This window comes from Elephantulus edwardii, unplaced genomic scaffold (assembly GCF_000299155.1).
Source record: "Elephantulus edwardii isolate Elephantulus edwardi_28Jun2011 unplaced genomic scaffold, EleEdw1.0 scaffold00137, whole genome shotgun sequence".
Taxonomy (NCBI): Eukaryota; Metazoa; Chordata; class Mammalia; order Macroscelidea; family Macroscelididae; genus Elephantulus; species Elephantulus edwardii.
Window position 1 is genome coordinate 4,462,306 of NW_006399887.1, and position 20,863 is coordinate 4,483,168.

Sequence of the window (20,863 nt, forward strand, 5' to 3'; positions counted from 1 at the left end):
CACCATAAGGCTCTTGCTCATATGTTGTTTCATGAAATTCTTCTGTGTCTTCCAATTCCTTTCGATACAGTGACTCAGTATATTCCTTCCATCTTTTTTTTTTAAGCTCAAGGAACTGAAGAACGAATATTGACTGTGACTGTACCATATACTGAGATAATTGAGTCTGGGTTATCTTATCTGTTGTTGTTGTTGTTATGGACCATTGAGCTGGTTTCAATTGATAGTGACCCTGTATACAACAGAATGAAACATGGTCCAATCCTGTGCTATACTCAGAACCATAGCCATAACTGACTCCATTGGTGTAGCTGTGTCAGCTCTTCTTATTAACATGGATATGATCATTTCTTTTCACGGACCCCTAGAGCACTTTATCAAGGGTCTGATCCCTCCTGATAAACACCTGCAAAGTAATGAGATAAAATCTTGTCATCATCACTTCTAAGGAGTAATTTTACTTCTTCCAAGATAGATTCACTCATTCTGGAAGGCTATGGTATGTTCACTGTTCTTCTTCAACATCATAGTTCAAAGGCATCAATTTTGCCTTGATTTTCTTTTTCCATGGTGCAGTTTTTGAATATACAGCTAATTAAAAAGATCATGGAATAGTTCGCAAAGTGATATTTGTACTTTTAACATTCTTAAAAGGTCTTTCGTAGCAGATTTGAACAATTGCAATATGTTTGAGTGTGTTGGTTTTGGAATTTTGTTTTTCTTTCTTTTTTTTTTTTTTAATACTGCTCCTATAGGCATTGATTGTGGATCCAACTAAAATGAAATCCTTGACTTCAATCTTTTTCTCTGTTTATCCTGATGCTTCTTGTTGGCCCAGGTATTGGTCATCTACAGGATTAGGAAAAGTAACAGCAATAATATACTGCAGAGGTTACACAGGAAAAGAAATAAGAAGACCAAAGAAATAATTGTATTTTTAGATTATGGTGTTGGTGAAGAATGTTCTAGGATGGACTTCCACAAGAATGGGCAAATCTATCTTGGGAGAAGTTCCCCTAGACTGCCTCTTAAAACTGAGGATGAAGCACTTGCTCTGTTTCATGTACTGGACTTGCTGTCAGAAGGGACCTGGAGAAACACACCATGATTTATGCGGTAGTTCTCCTTGTTGTTATGTGCTGTCAAGTTGTAACTGACTCTTACCTGATCCTCCAGCAAGTTTTCAGAGGGTGTAAGCAGCACAGAAGGAGACTGCGTATCTTTCTTTGACAAAGTAGCGGGTGGATTTGAACTGCTTGCCTCTGGGTTGGCAGTGCAGCGCCTTACCACTCATCTACAGAGCTTTTTTCAGAAAGTAGGCTCATCAAAATAGAAGATCTTTTAGACAGAATGATACTGTGGTCGCAGCAATGGGTTCAATCATAGCAATGATTATAAGGATAATTGCCAGTGTTTTATTTTGTTATATACCGAATTGCTAAAAGGAGGAACCAACTTATGGGCACCTACCAATGTAACAACAGTTGAAAAACCTTCAGGACGGTCAGCTATGAGTCATTTCTATCTGACAGCACATAAAGGCGACAGCTACTACTACTTTATGAAGCATAATGCCCTTTTCCAGGTCCCTCCTGAAGAAGGATGGTTTTATTCTGGAGAAAAATAACAAGTCCTAAGTACATGAAATGAAGCAAGTGCATCATCCTCAAATAGGCAACATGTTGATAGATGGAGAAAAGATTGAAATTGTCATTGATTTCCTCTTAGTTGGATCCACAGTCAACACCCTTGGGTACCAGCAGTCAGGAAATCAGAAGATTTATTGTGTTGGGAATGTCCACTGTCAGGGACCTTTCCAAATAACTGAGGAGCAAGGGTGTCTGAAGTTTGAAGACTAAGGCATGCCCGATTTAGGCCATGGTTTTTCCAATCACTGGCTGTGCATCTGAGAGCTGGACAATGAATAAGGATTACAAAAGAAATGTTTTTAGTTGTGGTACTGGAGGAGAGCACTGCATATCCCATGAACTTCCAAAAACCCAAACAGATATCTCTGGGAGAAAGTGCAGCCAGACAGCTCCCTAGAGGCAAGGATGACAAAAACTTCCTCTTCATACTTTGGGCATGTTGCTTGGAGAGGTTCTTCGTTGAAAATGGATATCATGCTTAGATAGGTGGAGGGTCGGTGAAAAAGAGGAAGCCCTCAGGATGGATTGGCGCTGTGTGATTGCAACAACAGGCTCAAGTGTGTCAGAGATGATGAGGATCTCACACGATAGGACGGGGTTCAGATTTGTTGTGTTCTTAGGCTCACTATGAGTTGTCATTGATGCAATAATATCTAACAACAGCAACATTATTCAGCCCATTTGAGTTTATCTTCTTGACCAAAAGCTTATATGCATCCTACAGGCAAATATATATTCTTTCTATCCTAAAATGACCTAAACTGAACAATAAAGTTACACAGGATTATTTTAATATTAATGCAACAATGTTCACGAAAGGCCAAATGATGCTGTGAGTACCCCCAAAATGGTAGTGTTCTTTGACAACTTTTGAAACTTTCCTTTTCTATGCTATATTTATTTTTCCAAAAAGGATTTCTTTCTTTCTCTAAGGTATCTTGATAAAAGGAGAATTGTTGCTGTGTGCCATTAAATTGGAAGTGGGTCATAGGTGACCCTCCAGCAAGTTTTCAGAGGCAGTTAAGTCACATGGGAGGAGATTGCTCACCTTTTTCCCACCTAGTGACTGGGGGATTTGAACCATGTGCCTTTGAGATATCAGCATAACTCCTTACCACTAGGTCACCAAGGAAAGGGAAGAGTGAATGTAATTTTGTAGAATGGCTGTACAGTAAAAGATTCATGTTGTCTTCTTTCAAGAAATCTGTGTTACTTTGCAAGAACTTTCAAGCAAGATAGAATCCACATATTCCTCCTATGGGCATCAGGATATGGCCTTTTCCTTTTTAGCACATCTCTGTTGTATCTTTTAAATTGATAGACTCGTGCATCAAATAATTTGTCCTTGTAACACAAAAGCGCATTTTCTTCATCACCAAGGATAGGGCAGAACTTGCCACGTCAGATTTTTTACAGACATTCTGTACTAGTCAGCAAAGCAAAATCCATGAGCTGGATCCACACTGAGCTGTCTGCCTCCTACCTGGAGCAGCAGTTTGCCTTCATATTTTCCATTCTTTTCCTTGTAGCTCTTGTTTTTGTGTGGCTCCAAAAACACCAGGTCACATAGTTTATGCCTCGATATTCACATCAGTAAAAGGAAACTTATTCCACTGGGTAATTTCTATGAACACTTCTTATTGGAAAATTTTGAAATGGCATCATAAGAGGCTATCATTGCTTTCTGGGTATAAAACTGTAATAATTTCCATTTTGGCTACCTTCACCTTGGAGTAGTTAACTTTATTTACTTCTTTCTTTAATCCAGTGCCTTTTAAGCTGCAAGAAGGAGAAGTCCGAATTATTTCTCTGGAACAGTGCCAGTCCTATTTTGACGTGAAGACCATCACCACTCGGATGATATGTGCTGGCTATGAGTCCGGCACAGTGGACTCATGCATGGTAGGTTACTTTTTTGGGTTACCAAGAAATTTAGTGAAGCAAAAACTTTAGAGACCTTGCATAAACGCACGACTGACAATGCATTTCTCTACCAAATTAGCAATTCCTAACATGTTTTTCTCTACTCAGAGCACAGGTCAGCCTCCTAACTCTCCCATGTCCTTCACTTGGATTGCCTTCAGTTTTCCCACTTCTATAAAGGTACTCCTTGGTCAGCAACAAGAAGAAGAACAATTATTCTGGTCTATCTCTCTTGACCAATTCAGTGACTAGAGCTCTAACCAAAGCTAGTAGTGACCACTTAGTCAGCCTGAGGGAGTGGAGGGACACCAAGATCCTATCAGTCATCAGGATGATGGCACTGAAGGCCAGCGAGTGTGATGGAATTGTCTCTGTCTCAGGACCCTCATTAATTGCTGGCGTGTTCTCCCAAGGCACTGAACTCAACTTATACACACTCAGGATTCCTTGTCACATCTTAACAGTGAAGGGATATATTTTTATTTTTGCTTAAAGGACACTTACCGAATATTATACCTCACTTGCTTTAAAGAGGGCTGCCATGAATTAACTCTATGGCGACTGGATTTTTGGTGTATCACTAATCCAAACACAGTAAATTATATTTTTTCTTTTTTTATTTCAATAATTTTAATGAACATTTACAGAGATTTTTGGATTTCCATTCATTCGTTGTTGCTCTTTTCTCCCTGCCCAGCCCTCCCCCCAACCCCTACCCTCAGTTTGCTCCTCTCTTTGAAAAAAATAAAATAAAAACTCTTTCTTTGGTATACAATCTCCCCGCACCACTCCGACCACCCCAGGTACACTCCACTATGCACTCTTAATTCTGGACTCTTGTGATACTATAATGCCCTATCATATATTGCTTTTAAATTATTCTCTCCCTCAGCAGTTTCAATGCAGTATACATAATTTATCCAGATTAGGCAATTAGAAATAATCCAGTGATGAACAATTAACTTAGATCTCCCTTTGAGCTCATCAAAGAAAGACCACTCTCCTTTCTGCAGACTTCAGGGCCATAAGCCATCCAGCAGTGATATAGGAGCCCTAGCCTTCTGTGCTAGACAACGAGACTTGATTTTCTAGTTCACGAAGATTGTTTCAGAAGGAGGCATTGTACGTGGCCAGGATCAGAGGATTTGAAGCCTGAAATATGGCTTAGATCCCATCTTTACCAGTTAGAATACTGTGGCCTAGGCTTCATTATCTAGCCTCTTGACACTTCTTATGAGTCAAATGGATCCAATTCTGTCTTGCTTTCAGAGGTTGGTTGATTTTTTTAGCTTTGTTTTGTTTTGTTTAGTATTTAATGAGTTAATGGCTGTCATTGCCTTTATCTTACACTTATTTATATGACATGGGTTTTGACATATACTCACACACTTATTATTGTAGTATTGATTGACTGACTCACTCAGGAGAGGATTGCACAGTCTTTCTTCTGCAAAGCCTCTAGGGCTTTGGATTCCTGGAGAGACACCATCTCTGGTTTAGCAGTGCAATTCCCTAGAGATTACATCTCCAGAGCTCCACATGAAATGAATTGTATTGGTATTAACATCTATTAGCTGAATGCTTCTGTACTCCATGCTCCCCTCACAATGTTTTATGTTAACTTATTTAATCCTCACAATCACCCACGAAGTAGTACTGTTGTCTTCTTCCCTATTTTTCAGACCAAGACAGTAAACAATCAGAGACATTAGGTGACTTGCCCTGAATCATTTACCTAGAAGGTTGTTAAGAGAGGCCCCGGTTCAGGGGCGCAAGTGTTCAGCTACTATACTATCTGGCAGTAATTATTAACATTAGTGTGAATGCATTTCTTTCCCTAATTTTAATGGTCTGCTGAAAATTATCACTGCCTAACACATGTTCATCTCTTTTCAATTCTAAGAGAGGGAAACGAAAGTAATTTTTTTGAATGAAATTGAAGAGTCAGGCACAAACACGGATAAAAGCAGGTTCCTATAGTGATCGCTAGCTAGAAGGAAGACCATGGGTGGTGCAAATGGTTTGTGGGCTCAGCTGCTAGCTGAGTTGAGGATCTGAGTATACCTGGAGGCACTGAGGAAGAAAGTCCTGGTGACCTACTGCTAAGAAATCAGCAGTTGAACATGGTTTGACTCTGAAATGCCTAATGTTGCCATGAGTCCACATCAACTTGGCAACAGTGAGTTTGAGTAATATGCCTTAGAGGTGGCCAGTTTGTACAGTACTAGGAATTCAGCCCTGGTGGGCTTAAATGCATTCCAGCTGTTTTGTACCACAGCTCCAGGTGGAAAACAAAATACTGAGTAAACAAAGCTGGGTTTTTTTAGTCTATAGGAAGAATGTATATCAGAACCTTTGTTAAATGACACACACGTATTATCTTCCTTAATTGCATCAAAGGGGCACATTTGAAACCATATGTCCCTCTATAATGGTATGTAAATCATGAGGCTCAACTAACAACAAACATAAACATTGGCTTAGAACCCAAAATTGCAGAGGGAAGAAACTTCCAAAGAGATAGAACCAGAGAAGTTGCACCTTTAGCTGTATCCTGCTCTTCATTCTGAATTGTTTCCTCATCACATCCTGTTTATTTCTTAATAAACTGCTTCATTAGGCAACACTCACAATCTCTTAGAATGCTAACTTTTTCTTTACCTGGAAGTGATTGCTGGTTCCTTTGAAGTCCTTCCTAGCACCCTTAGATGCTACTTTTGTGGCAAGTTATTTCTGTGACCTAACAAGATTTTTGGTTCCGCTAGGACAAAAATGATTCGTGCAAAGAGTTGAACTCAAAACACACTGCCCAACTCTGTGAAGCTCCATTGGGTGTCTGAGACTGTGGATCTTAACAGGAGGAGACTGCAAAGAGTGGATTGTAATTATGCAGATAATTTTCTGATATTGAAGTAGAGGCCAACCATTAGACTTACCTCATTTTAGTAATTTTCTAGTATAATAAGTTTTTGTTGCTGTTATGTGCCTTTGAGTCACTTGTGACTCATAGCCACCCTATGTACAATAACTCTGAACTCCATCATAGCCAGTCTCACTGTCTCCAACACATCTAATCCATTTCCCCAGTTACAGTACCAATCCATCTATCTCATCCGGGTTCTTTCTCTCATGTGGAATAATAGGCAGTTCAATATTATTTAAAGATTGTTGTTTTTATATGCCACCAAGTCACCTGCAACTCACAGCAACCCTAGGTACAATAATAGCTCTGAAGCCTACCCTGTCCTGAGCCAGTCTCATTGACTCCAATACACTTACTCCCAAAACCCCAGTCATTGTGTCAATCCATCTTAGCCAGGGTCTTCCTCTCCTGTGCTGTCCCTCCATCCTTCCAAGCTTGATGTTCTTTTCCAAGGACCGGTCCCTCCTTGCCATGTGCCTTCAGTATGTGAGATGGATCTTCAAAATCCTAGCATCTAAGGAGAAACTTGGTTTCACCAATTCCAAGACAGACATGTTTATTTTCTTGGCATTCCATGGTATGTTCAAGACTTTTCTCCAGCACCACAATGCAAAGGCATCGATTCTTCTTTTATCATCCTTAGTCTTTGTCCAGCTCTCTGATGCATAGAAAGCAATTGTGAAAACCATGGCCTGGATCAAGTGTACCTTAGTCTCAAGACTGACATTGTTGCTTCTCAATACTCTGGAGAGGTCTCTGACAGCAGATTTTCCTAGTAAAATTAATCTTTTGATTTCCTGGCTGCTGGTGCCAAGAGTGTTGATTGTGGAGCCAAGCAAGCTGTAATTTTTTAACAACCTCAATCTTTTCTCCATCTATTATGCTGCTGGCAATTGGTCCAGTGGTGAGAATCTTTGTCTTCTTGATGTTGAGCTTCAATCCATATTGAAGACTATAATTCTTGACCTTCTGCAGCAAGCACTTCAGGTCTTCCTCAGAGTCAGCAAGCAAGGCTGTATCATCTGAATAACGTAGTTTGTTGATGAGTCTTCTTCCAATACTGATGGTGCATTCCTCCTCATAAAAGTCCAGCCTCCCGAATTATCTGTTCTGCATATAGATTGAAAAGGTACAGAAACAAGACAAATCCTTGACACACTCCTTTTCTGTTTTGAACCATGCAGCATTTCCCTGCTCTGTTCTGGGGATTGCTTCCTGGTCCAAGTATATGTTTCACATGAGCACAATTACGTGTTATGAATTCCCATTCTCCTCAAAATCAGCCACAATTTGTTGTGATCCACACATGTTAGGTAAGAAGATTCCCAATAATCTATGGCTTTATAAAGAAATAGAATTCTATTTTAATTTTATTTATAACAACAACTTCTTCAAGTGTTTATATTTCTATTTAGGATTCTTCTTGCCTTATGGTGACTGTGTGCCCTTGAGCCGATTCTTCTAACTCACAGAAAGCCTATAGAACAAAGTAGAGCAATCATTTACTCATTGCTCCACCATAGCTTAGTCCTCTGGGAAGTTTATTTCTATAAAGGACACCACAAAATAGAACCTTCAATTTTGCTTTAATAGCAACAATATTTACAAGTGTTCCTAGGGTACACGATTGCCTAATAATTATAGTTTCCAAGCCATGGTGCTAGATTGCCTGAACTCACATCATTATTCTGCTAGTGAACAAGGTTCACTGCATTTCCGTTTCCTTATTTGTAAAATGGATGTGATAATAATACTAATGACAACTCACAGGGGCTATAAAAAATCCCAGAACACTTAATTGTGCTTATGCGAAGCCTATACCTGGACCAGGAAGCAGTCGTCAGAATTGATCAAGAGAACACTACATGGTTAAAAATCAGAAAAGGTGTATGTTATGGGTGCAACCTACCTGTGTATCTTTTCAATCTATATGTGGAACAGATCATTCTGGAAGCTGGACTTTATGAAGAGGAATGTGGCATCAGGATTGGAGGAAGACTCATGAACAACCAGCACCATGCAATTGACAAAACCTTGCTTGCTGAAACTAAGGAGGACCTGAGGCATTTGTAGCAGAAGGTTAAAGACTGTAGCCTTCGATATGAATTGAGGCTCAACATCAAGAAAACAAAGATTCTCACCATAGACAGAGGAGAGATTGAGATTGTTAACAGTTTCAGTATACTTGACTCCACAGTCAACATTCTTGGTACCAGTAGCCAGGAAATTAAAAGACAAACTGCATTGGGAAAATCTGCTGTCAGGGACCACTTCAGCATACTAAAGAGCAACGATGTCAGTCTAGAGACCACGGTGTACCTGATCCAAGCCATGGTCTTTGCAATTACTTGCTATGCATCAGATAGCTGGACAACGAATACGGATGATAGAAGAAGAATCAATGATTTTGAGTTGTGGTACTGGAGGAATATTGAACATACCATGCACAGCCAAAAGAACAAACAGGTCTGTCCTGGAGAAGGTGAAGCGAGACTGCTCCTTGGAGGCAAGGATTTTGAAGCTCTGTCTCATGTACTTTGGGCATGTGACCAGAAGGGACCAGTCTTTAGAGAAGGATATCATACTTGGAAAGCTGGAGGGACAACACAGGATAGGAAGACCCCGGATAAGATGTACTAACAGACAGTGAAATTGTATAGGACAGGGTCAGAGCTATTGCGCATAGGGTCAGTGGGAGATGCAAGTGACTTTACAGCATATAACAACAACAACAATGCATGGAAAATATTTTGTAACCCATTAATAAACATTATTTCTATAATTTTTAAAAAATGACCATGTAGAGAAACAACAGAATGCTTATAAGTTTTAAATTTTTGTGAGTTATGGGAAATTTAGAATTTTGCACAATTAACATAATGTACTTCCTATTTTTTTTTCCTATGGCTCAATCCCTCGCTTTTTAGGAGCATAGAATATACCTCTCTAGTCTGCTATGATCTTTTCAAAAATAGTAAACAGGAATATATTTAATATTATAGTGTCTTTTTTAAGTTATATTTTGGAGAGAAACTAAATACTGACTAACATCCAACTGCAATGCTTAACCCTAAATGTCAAAAAAGAAAATTATTGATATATTAATCTAGGCTAGAAGTCAATATGACATCTTACTGTAAACAATTCTTAAATGGTATATCCATCTGGAAAAAAAAAACTCATTAAACATTCCAAGAACTAGTAGGAAAGATAGTGTTGTTGTTAACTGCCACAAGTCAGCCTCCTACTCAGGGATCTGAACCACTGACATTTGGGTGAATATAGCTCAGAGTCACCTTGTGCACTCCTTGATTCTGTGCCATCTCTGTGCTTGGTTGTTGTTGATTGGATTATTGTGATCAAAGGGCTTTCATTGACTGGTTTTAGAGGTACATTTCCAGGCCTTTCTTTCTGGTCCTTGGTCTGGAAGCTTTGCTGGAAGCTGTTCAGGATCATAGCAACTCAAACCAACCCTGGCAGATAAGTGGTGGCTGAGCATGAGATACACTGCTTGGTAATTGAACCTGGATCTCCCACATGAAAGATTATCCTTCTACCACTGAACCAACAAAGTCCTCAAGAAATGTAAGGGATTTTGAAATATGTTAAGCTCAGTGCATTCATTCATGTAGCAAAATGATTAAGAGTGGAGAGAGTATAATATAGCATATGTTTATCCTGTTTAATGAGGGGAGGGCTTTTGACTGTTTTATATTTCTTACTTTCTACATTTATAACCTGGATCAAAAGTAAAGAAAGAGGTCATTTATTAAGCAATCAAGCCTGATTCAGTAAGCCTTTTTTAAAAAATATTGATACATTTTGATAAATGTAGACAATAACTAAAAAATGTTGCCTGATTTCATAGAAAGAATATAGTAACTTCCCCAAATTACTCTCATCTTTTTCAAGATTAAAGTTTGAAATGTTCATTTGAAAGTTCCATGTATAAAGTAAACGGCATGGTGCACCCACAGCCTGACAATGAAGGCTTTGTTAGCATTTTCCAAGAAGTGGTTAAGTTGAGTTGGGTGCTATTACATTTGGAGGATAACATGAACCTATCTGGACTTTGAAATACCAGTGACTAACATGCATTGCTATTTATTACAGGGTGACAGCGGTGGGCCTCTGGTTTGTGAACGGCCTACAGGACAGTGGACATTATTTGGTTTAACTTCATGGGGCTCTGTCTGCTTTTCCAAAGTCCTGGGGCCTGGCGTTTACAGCAATGTGTCATACTTCATGGAATGGATTGAAAGACAGATATACATCCACACCTTTCTCCTAAACTAATTTCAAAGATGATCTGAAACTTTTTCCAGCTACATTCAAAGAGAAACCTTCTTGACTGTGGAGAACTGCCTACCGAGAGCTGTACGGAGCACTTCGCAGGGAGGAAATGCTAAAAAGAGCACCGCAACTTTCCATGTTTGTTATGGCCTAATTTTATTCAACATTTTCTTTTTTCCACTATTTCGAGTTCAATAGAAAGTTTTCAAAAAACAAGGCAAAGCAAAGCAGCTTTTGTTTCTCAGTCAGGCCTTGGCCTTAATGTGGAATTATAAACTCTAGCGAGACAGAAAGCAATGCAGACTTTAAGGTAACAAGTGAAAGAAAATTTTTTACATCCTGTCACTAACACTGAGATCCAGGCTGACTCATCAGGAAGCCTCTGAGTCCCATATATAATAGAATAGTAGCACATTGCAATATTAACACTGTAGACATTTGCTTTCCATTTATTAAAAGCCAAGGTTGATACATGCTTAAATTATTTCATCTAACTTTTGCAAGAGTCTGAGAATTTATGGAAGTAAAAGAGCAGTAACATACATTTGGGAGGCTGAAATAGACACATTGAGCACAAAACCCTTTAGACAGCAGCCTTCTCACTTGGCACTCTAAAACATCCCATTCTGGATTCAAGTCCACATGAGAATTCCATTACTTTCTAGAAATGTTTGCATAGAACTTTCCCTGTAAGATCAGTTCAGTTCAGAACTAAGGTCTGTTCAGTGACTATTAACTGTTTAAAGAGATGTTTAAAACCTGGGTCAATATTTATGGGAGATAATTTGCTTGCCTGCATGACAATGGAAGGAGCCCTGGTAGCATGATGTTTAATCAGCTCAGCTGTCAACCGAAAAGTCGGTGGTTTGACAGCAGGACAAAAGACCTAAAATTACGCCTAGTAGCCCCTGTGTGTCAGTGTGACTCTGTCTTGTAAGGTAACTGTGAGTCAAAGTCTATATGTTACATGATGACATTTAACAACGACAATGACGGTGTTGACAATGGGATGGGGAGTAAGTCTTGCCAAGAGACATATACCTGCCGTAGATGGAACAGATGCAAATATTGGTGTTGTTTTATGAATTTTTTAAAGACAACTAAATTGCACTGTTCATCCCTATTTAGACTTACCCCGTTTTCTTGTGTTCATCTCTATTAACTAAGTCACAGAAACGTCTCTCAAAGCACAGAAAAATTTTGCATGGAAAGAAATATTTTCTAGTATTCATCAACCAATGTTCAGCATCTGGTGTTGCTATTTCCTCTCACTGATAATTAAAATAGTTTTTTAAAGTAAAGATGCTTTTAAGCACTAGGCCACTTTATACACATCCATTTCAGAAGCAATTAGTGGATAATGTATTTTTCCTCACTAAAAAGCTTCAAACCACACATCTTTACACATACCTTAATTTAATCTGGCAAACTGACATGCCGTTTGAACAAACAGAATTCCCTACCAAACTCTACCAGCAACCTGGACTGCCTCAGCATTCCACATGAGACTACCTGCAATTTTATACATGTATTTTTGTACTCTTTTCTATGTGTACACGTTTGAAGTTCAGAGAATTGCCTTGACATATATGCTATTGATCTCCTGTTCTGTAATTTGTATGAACCCACTGCAAATCTGAATTATCAGCAACTGAGCTGTGGTTACAAGTGTCTGAAAGCTCGAGAGCATGTATCAGCTTTGTTAGAGTTGTAGGTACATACTTACTGGAATGACTTTTAGCTTTGCTCAACCTATGTCCAGAGAAATGTACATACTGTACTTATTTTCAAGTATCAATGCAAATAAAATGGTATAGATAGTATTTTATTTTCTGGTGGATATGGGGCAGGGATAGCAATTCCAAGCAAACAGTTTCTCCCACTAATTGTTTGCTATGGTTGGTGAGCAGTCTCCCACAAATCAAAATTTCCTGTCATATGTCTCACACTCAAAAACATGCTCTTTCTTTTGATTTTGGTGGCTTTCTTTGGAATTGGTGGCTCTTTGATTAGCCTGAAATTAGAGGTTACTAGTAGTCTCAGGCTATCGTCTTTGCAATTACTTGCTATGCATCAGAAAGCTAGACAATGACTAGGGATGATGGAAGGAGAACTGATGCTTTAAGCTGTGGTGCTGGAGAAAAGTATTGAATATACCATGGACTGCTGGCAAAAAAAAGAGGTTTATCCTGGAGAGGATGAAACCTGGCTTCTCCTTGAAGGCAAGGATTCTGAAGCTTCATCTGACATACTTTGGACATGTTGTGAGGAAAGTCCAGTCCTTGGAGAGGAATGTCATGCTTGGGAAGGTGGAGGAACAGTGCAGGAGGGGAAGACCCTCGATAAGATGGATTGTTTCAGTTACTAGGGAAACGGGGGTAGGTGTGTCAGAGACAATAAGGTTGGCACAGGATAGAGCAGTGTTCAGGGCTGTTGTTGTATATAGGGTCACTATGAGTTAGGTGCAAAGCAAATCGATGGCACACAACAACAACAATAGTCTCAGACAACCAGTTTAAGAATCTTCAATGTGTAGAGAGTGTATTTTGGTAACAGACATAAATCTTTTGGTAAAGCTTTTGTAGTCAAACTCTATCCCAAAATGTGTATGATTGATTGTTGTTCCATGGTACCTAAAACCAGGGTCAAATAGACTAAATACTAAAATATGATTACTCATAATATAAATGAATGTTTACTTAAAATGAAATCATTCAAAGTTTAATAACACAACTTTCTCCTGTAGCCAGATGTGTTTCAGAATCTAGGATTTTGCAATTTCTTTTTTATTTTGCAAATTTTAAGAAGATCATGCCCTGCATAGGTGAGGCCTAGGAAAACATCTAGAAAAAAAATGTATTTTCTTTCTGTAGCAAAATACTGAATATTTAGATGAAATGAAATAAAGATTATAAATAGCCTCATGACTGTTGAGGGTCTTAGTTTGTATCTGATTTATGAAAAATTTTTCCCATATCAGAATTTTGGAGATTTTTTTTGGAATTGTAGATAAAAGACTGTAGTCCTAGAACATGAAAAGTCAAGATTTTCTTTTACTCAGCACAGAGATTAATTCTTGGAAATTGATCTTTCTTCTTTGTTTGGTTGGGGGGTTTTTGTTTGTTTGCTTTGAGGAGATGATTTTTTTAAATCACAGATTCTGACCCTTTATTCACAAGTGAATATACGTCTAACTTTTTATTTCTCAAAAGACGATGATCTCAGGGAATGAATTCCAGCTGCTAGGATAACACATCATTACATCACTGATTTTTTTTTCCCCCTGTAAGAAACAGCCAAAAAATATTTTGGTAAGACGTTTGCTTTAGGATTTTCCTTCTAAGTCCTGGTACCAATTACAGTTGGAATCAGTGAGGATTTAGAAGAGTGATGACAACTTTTCAGTGAATGTTATTTATTAAATAGTTTACTTTAAAAAAAAATCTTAAGGAAACAGAGAGCAACTTCCATTGGCCACAGGGGATTTCAGAAATTCTTGAGATTAAGTATATAGACTCTCTGTAATAGTATCAGAAAGATACATAAAATGTCAGACCAGGACAGTCAGGATAGCAGGTATCCAGTGAAAGATTACACTTAGAATAACAGACTGTCACTAAGAAGACCTTAATGAAGACAGGGAACATAAATCAGAAGATTGGTGAAGGAAATTTTGGCCCATTGCTGGTTAACAATTACCAGGTGGATGGACAGAGAATTGAAAATGAACTCAACCAAAATACAGGCTTTTCAAGTTGTGGGTTATTTTTTTTTTAATAATATGTGGCCATCTTTAATACAAAATAGTTTCTTTGTTTCAACTAAAGCCAGCATAGGATATTTGCAACAGTAAATTTAAAAACATTCCTGTCCTAAAAATGTAACAAACCCCCAACTTTTTCTAAGAACCTCAGAGGAATTTCCTGAGAACCACCTTTATTCATTTCAGTTCCTAAGAGTTCATTTACAGAGGCTATACCAATAGACAAGTTGTAGGGTAGTGTACAGACTGTGTGTCTTTGAGTCAGTTCAGCTCCTAGCAGCCCTCTGAACAACAGGACGTCCTATATCATCCTCACAACCACTGTTGTGTTGGAGCCTACTTTTGCAGCCACTGTGCTCATACACCAAGGTGATAGTCTTCCTCTTTTATGCAAACCTTCTGCTGTATCAAGCATGAAGTCCTTTCCCTGGGCCTAGTACCTCCTGAGAATAGAAGAGTAAGAGTCATTAAGAAGAGTCTGAAGGAGACATGGGGTATCAGCATTGAGATAAATGAAGAAATTGCCTCTAAGAAGCATTTTGCCTGTTCTTCTAGGTTTCATTAGTTCTTACATTTGGTAGGTACTTTGGTATAGTCAATATTCTTCACCACTATCATAATTCAAGGGCATTAAATTATCTTCATTGTCAAGTTTTTGCCTACATATGAGGCGATTTAAAAATACCATGGCTTGGGCCAGGTATACCTAGTTCTCTAAGTGACATTTTTGCTTTTAACACTTTAAAGAGGTCTTTTTTTACAGATTTTTTCATCATAATAATACCTCAAATGGTCTTTTGAAGATTATTTTGATATTGATTGTGGCAATCTGATGGGCCAGTTATTATGTGAGCCCATGACCACAGAACTCTACTCCACAGAGTTTTCAACAGCTCTAATCTTACAGAAGTAGACCACCAAGGCATTCTTCCATGATGCTTATGGGTATATTTGAACAGGTAAACTTTTGGTTAATAAGTCAGTACAAATCTTCTGTGCAACTCAGAATCTTTGTAGAGTCAATAGGAGTTAGAATTGATTTTATAACCTCTTGGGAAGGGGGCTGGTGTTGGAGTAGTGTTATTGCCAATTTTAAGAGATAGGAAGTTACTAGAGAGCTGCATAGGTTTAGCTGATTCTGTCTGCCTGACCTATGACCTCTGTTTCCCAATTGAGAACATGAATGGTCTCTTGATGATAATCAGAAGAACACATTCTCAGTACTTAATGGTACTCTAACATCCTCAACTCTGCCTCAGGATAATGAAATGAGCAGAGATAACATTTCTGTCAGAAGACCAAAGGCATCTTCCCTCAGAAAGTGGAAAGCTAGTAATGATCACTAACTATATTTTTTAAAAGTACAATTAATATCCTATCATAGGTCACTATTGTTTAAGCAGGGAGCGCTGGTGGTCTGGAGGTAGGCATTGCACTGTGAATGCTAAAGTTGAAAATGTGAATTCATCAGCTGCCCTGCAGGACAAAGATGGCAAGTGTCTGTCCATGTAATTTGCAGCTTCTGAAAACCTGCAGGAGGGTCAGCTAGGACTCAAAGGCAGTGAGGGAGGGAGGGGGCATGGTTTAAAAGTCTCTTATGAACTTATCTAGAAATGAAGCATTAGTGACATTTTCTGTGTAGATCTCTCCTCTGAATTTTAACCAATCACCTAAAAAACTATTTTCTCTTAAAAAAAAGTATTTATCAAGACCTATGATGAACCTTCATTAAAATAAATATATCTCAAATGAATCCCCTTTTAAAATATATGAATTTCTAAGGTCATGGAAATGCTTTTACAAAATCCAAAAAGTTTCATAAAAGCATTTGATTCTGAATGAAACATTTCACTTCAATGAATAAAAAAAAATCTATCCACACTGAACTCTATCTTCTACAAATATATGTACGAGTACAGAATCAAGGCCATCATGATGACTTTTCTAAGTTCAATAAAATATTCATGATCCTTAAGGTAAAATCCAAGTTATTCTTGCTTGGTAGCAGTAAGCTCAAAGTCCTCCTTCTAAACTTGCAACTCTGAGTAGGCTACCCTATATTTTTTATCCTTTGGTGGTCCAGCCATCTACGAGGTCTGAGGCCTGTCCGAGTCTAAAGCAGTTTCACATACAGATATGTGTCCTTCTTCAACATCACAAGAAGCTGGCATCCTTGTAGGGATATCGGAATGGCCAGGCACAGGTCTTCTCCCTGACTTGACGTCTGGGTGGTCAGCATTCTTAGATGCTACCCGATCCATCTTTTCAATTTGCCTCCATTTCTTGAGTGCATCTGTCCTTTCATCTGGAGCCAGTCTGTCAAGGTGCTTAGCTCTCAGGACTGCAGATGGAAACAAGGATCCCTGGAGAATTCTGTATATAAACCTAGGATATAAAGAGCATAAAAGGATTATGTAAATTTAAATGTATCGTGAAACACACACAGCAACCTAAAAGAGATGTCTCTGTTGCCACTTGTCTCCTTGAGTTAGAGAGGGAGGGGAAAAAAGGAGTAATTTAAAAAAGATCACAGTAACCACATTAGTATCTATAAACCACTTGGAACTTTAAGTGCCCTGTAAGTGTTTGTTAAAGAAACAAACAAACAAAAATCTGTCAAAGAAATATCCAGAGTTGCTCCATCACAGGCATAACACTAGAATAAATGACATATTAATAAACCAGATGAAAGTATGTAGAGTTTAGGCAATGTTGGAAAAATACTAGTCAATTATATTTCAGTTATATAGTTTCCTGTGGTTACTGTGGCGAGTTACCACAAACATGGTGACTTCAAACAACAAACTTATTCTTGCAGGGTTCTGTAGGCTGGGAGACTGAAATTAAGGGGTAAGCAGGTTAGAATTCCTTGCTTCTTCTCACTTCTGGTGGTGCTGACGTTCCATGGTTTGTGGCTGCATCATTCCCAGTGGTGTCTTTGTGGTCATGTTGCCTTTTCCTCTTTTGTTTGTGTCCAATCACACCTTACCTCTCTCTCTTATAAGGACAGACGTGACTACATGTAGGGCCCACTCAAATTATCCAGGTTAATCCCCCTATCTCAAGATCCTTAACAATCATATTTGGAGAAACTGCTTGTCCACTAAAGTACCATTTACAGGTTGTAGCAATTAGGACATGGTATCTTTAGAGGCAATTATTCAGCCCATTAGAGTTTGTCTTCTGGAATCAAAGCTTTATAGAGATACTACATTAAAATAACCTACTCTAACAGGCTTGAGAGTCTGAACCTGTTACAGCGTCAACCCAAGTTCAAAAATTTCATCTTACCATGGCCAGTTTTCAATGTCCTAAATCAGGTATGGATGAGACTTGGAGTCATCCATCATCGTGCAAAATTCCTCTCCTTCGGAGGATCTGTAAACTTAGCAGTAAGAAGCTGCACTGCAATACCAAAGGCACGGTGGTTCAAATCTACCAGCTGCTCCACGGGAGAAGGATGGGCAATCTCCTCCCATATGATTAGCTGCCTCTGAAAACTTGCTGGAGGGTCAGCTATGGGTCAGTTCTGACTTGATAGTATACAACAACAACAACCAAACACAGTGGAAAGAAAAGCAGAGGATATGGTCTTAGGTTCCCAAAGGCAGAAAATGGAAGAAAGGATCCTAGAGTTCCAAGCACTTTCTAATCATTTCAACCCCAACTACTACTTTCATATCATCTTTTCTTCCTGTATATTTAACTCTCCTCCAATCTCTCCTTATAAGGGTAAATGTAATTTCATTTAGGGTCCACACAGATACTCTGGGCCCATTGCCTCTTGCTCAGGATCCCTAAAGTCATCTGCAAGGTCCTTTTCTTTGCCACATAAGATAACAGTCACAAGTTCCAAGCAGTTCAAATCCATGGTTGCTCTTCAGGAAAAAGATGGATAATCTTCTTTCATGGGTTTTATAGCCTCTTAAAACCCACTGGAGGGTCAAGTTATTCATCAGTTCTGACTTGATGGCAATGGCTATTGAGTCGAGAATGATTTTTTTTTAAAATTGTTATGTACTGTTCAATCAGAGATCTGACTGGCACAGAAGAGATTGCCCCTACTTCTCCAGCGGAGGAGAATGATTGTTTTAAGCAACAATTTTTAAAGACCATAACCTTAAAGTAACTGTTTCTTCAGCATTCTTTAAGTTCATCCTGCCCATTTTTCACTCTGAAAACACAGTAAGAGGGAGACCACAGAAGCATCTCAGTTCAACAGTGACATTGTTAAGGGTACTAAACCCATCATAGAATGACTCAAGTGGGATTTTTTTTTGCATGTCTAAAAAGAATGTCAGTTAAAATCTTATACTCTTAGTGTCTTGAGATTTACAGAATGAAGCTGGGAAACTTTTCCTGTAAAAAACAGATAGTAAGACTCTTAGAGTCAGATGGTCTCTGTTGAACTACTCAGTTCTACTGTTCTAAGACTGGAATCAGCTATACACAGTGTATACATGAATGTGCATGACTAGCTCCAGTAAACCCTGATTTGCAACGTCAGGCAGCTGGCCAGATTTGGCCTGCCAACCACAATTTATCAACCTTATTATAGATGAAAATGAAATCAGGATGGTGTGCAAAATAAAAAAGAAAAGTAGAACAACTATTTGTTCTGTATTGTTTTCAACTAAGCAGATTTTATAAAACTAAGAAGGGGAAATAGTGCTTAATAGAATTCAAAGAATCTATGGATAGAAAATTCACTTACACTTCTATGTCATCTTCATCCTACACAATATGTGAAATCAGATTATGCTGACATGGGAAGAACATCAGATAAGGGACAGAAGTTACAAAGTTTTCAGACTGTTGTACAGACTGCCTTTTGTTCCTCGCTACCCACTCTCTATCTCATCCTTTCAAAACCATTCAGTTTTAACCATTCAGTCAGAGTTCACATACCTAAGTTCTAGTTAATGGAACATGAAGAATGATGTGTGCAACATCTGGGTCACACTATTAAAATACTAAAAAAAAGAAAAGAAAAGAAAGTTTCCCTCACTCTATTTTCTTTTCCTTATTGGGAGAGGCATGGGCACACGGATGGTGAGCCATCTTCAATCATTCAATGAGGCCAACACCCTTGGGAAATGGCAGAGCAAATAAAGACAGGGATCTAGCCCTCTCTGGATAACTTTGTGAAGTAAGGTCTCCCAACCCAATTGTTATTTTTTTTTATGAGAGAGAAACCTTCCAGTTAGCTGAAGACACCGTTCCATAACTCAAACTCATTGCTATTGAGTCAGAACTGACTCATGACTGAACCTCCAGCAAGTTTCCAAGGTATAAATCTCATGGAAGGAGATGGCCTATCTTTTCCCTTGAGAGCTACTGCTGGATTCAAACTGCCAGCTGCGTTAGCACTGCGATACCCTGATAGCCACACCACCAGAGCGCCCATTTGCTCTGTGTTTAAAAGACAAAACTAATATTATAATTAGTCTAGTTTTCCCATAACCAAACAGAGTAGTCGCTCATCTAAGTTGCTTGAAGAATCCTAAGCATATGATTTCATTTTTCTAACAATATAATAAATAAATATCTCATACCTAGGTAAAAGTGCTGTGCAGGTCGTGAGGACACACACCAGATAGAACATTGGATCTAGCATATGCTCCTGCATAATCCAATAGGGGTTGGATGGTGGGTTGCAAGTTACACACATGGCTCCAAAAGCCAAGGCAAATAAGAAGTAAGACAGGAAGCTACCAACGATGACCAGCATGTGTATCCAAGTCTGTAAGACAAGAACAGAGAAATATGAATGTCCACTCACTGAGGGATTTTGCAGGCTGGCAAAACCTGCTGTTAAGTCTAAGTAATGGATGAGGGAGCTCTGGTGACTTAGTGGTAAGAAGTTGCACTGCAATCCTAAAGACACAAAGTTAGAACCCACCTGCATGGCAGGAGAGGGATGTGCAACATCCTTCCCTGAGAGGCAGTAATTTACAGCCTCTGAAAACCCACTGGAGGTTCAGCTATGAGTAGTTCTGACTCAATGGCACACAACAGTAACAAGCGCTGGATAAGTAGTACAACAATAGCCCAAGATAAGATGATGACGTAAGGTCGATATGGTTCACATACAGCTCAGAGTACTGTCTAAATTATGAAAAAAATAAAACTAAGTGCTAACAGGTAATTCTATTGACTGTTTGCTTGGAAGAAATTCTAGAATATGTTACCTGCTCCAACTTACCAGCGAGTTCCATGGGAGAAAGATGTGGCGGTCGGCTTCTGTAGACTAGATCTGGAAACTGTATGGTGTGGTTCTACTCTGTCCTATAGTTGTTGTTATGTGCTGTC

At 38.8% G+C, this 20,863-nt stretch overlaps 2 protein-coding genes across 2 annotated transcripts in view; one reads left to right on the forward strand and one right to left on the reverse strand.

The window, feature by feature from the left end:
- The window catches only part of CORIN (corin, serine peptidase), a 431,554-nt gene extending 420,763 nt beyond the window's left edge, over positions 1-10,791 (forward strand). The window contains exons 20-21 of the mRNA XM_006894163.1: positions 3,418-3,551; positions 10,609-10,791. Coding sequence (XP_006894225.1) covers positions 3,418-3,551; positions 10,609-10,791 — 317 coding nt within the window. The remainder of the gene's footprint in view (positions 1-3,417; positions 3,552-10,608) is intronic.
- A 5,787-nt stretch (positions 10,792-16,578) lies between these two features.
- ATP10D (ATPase, class V, type 10D) overlaps positions 16,579-20,863 on the reverse strand; it is a 118,392-nt gene continuing 114,107 nt past the window's right edge. The window contains 2 exon segments of the mRNA XM_006894180.1: positions 16,579-16,936; positions 20,107-20,294. Coding sequence (XP_006894242.1) covers positions 16,579-16,936; positions 20,107-20,294 — 546 coding nt within the window.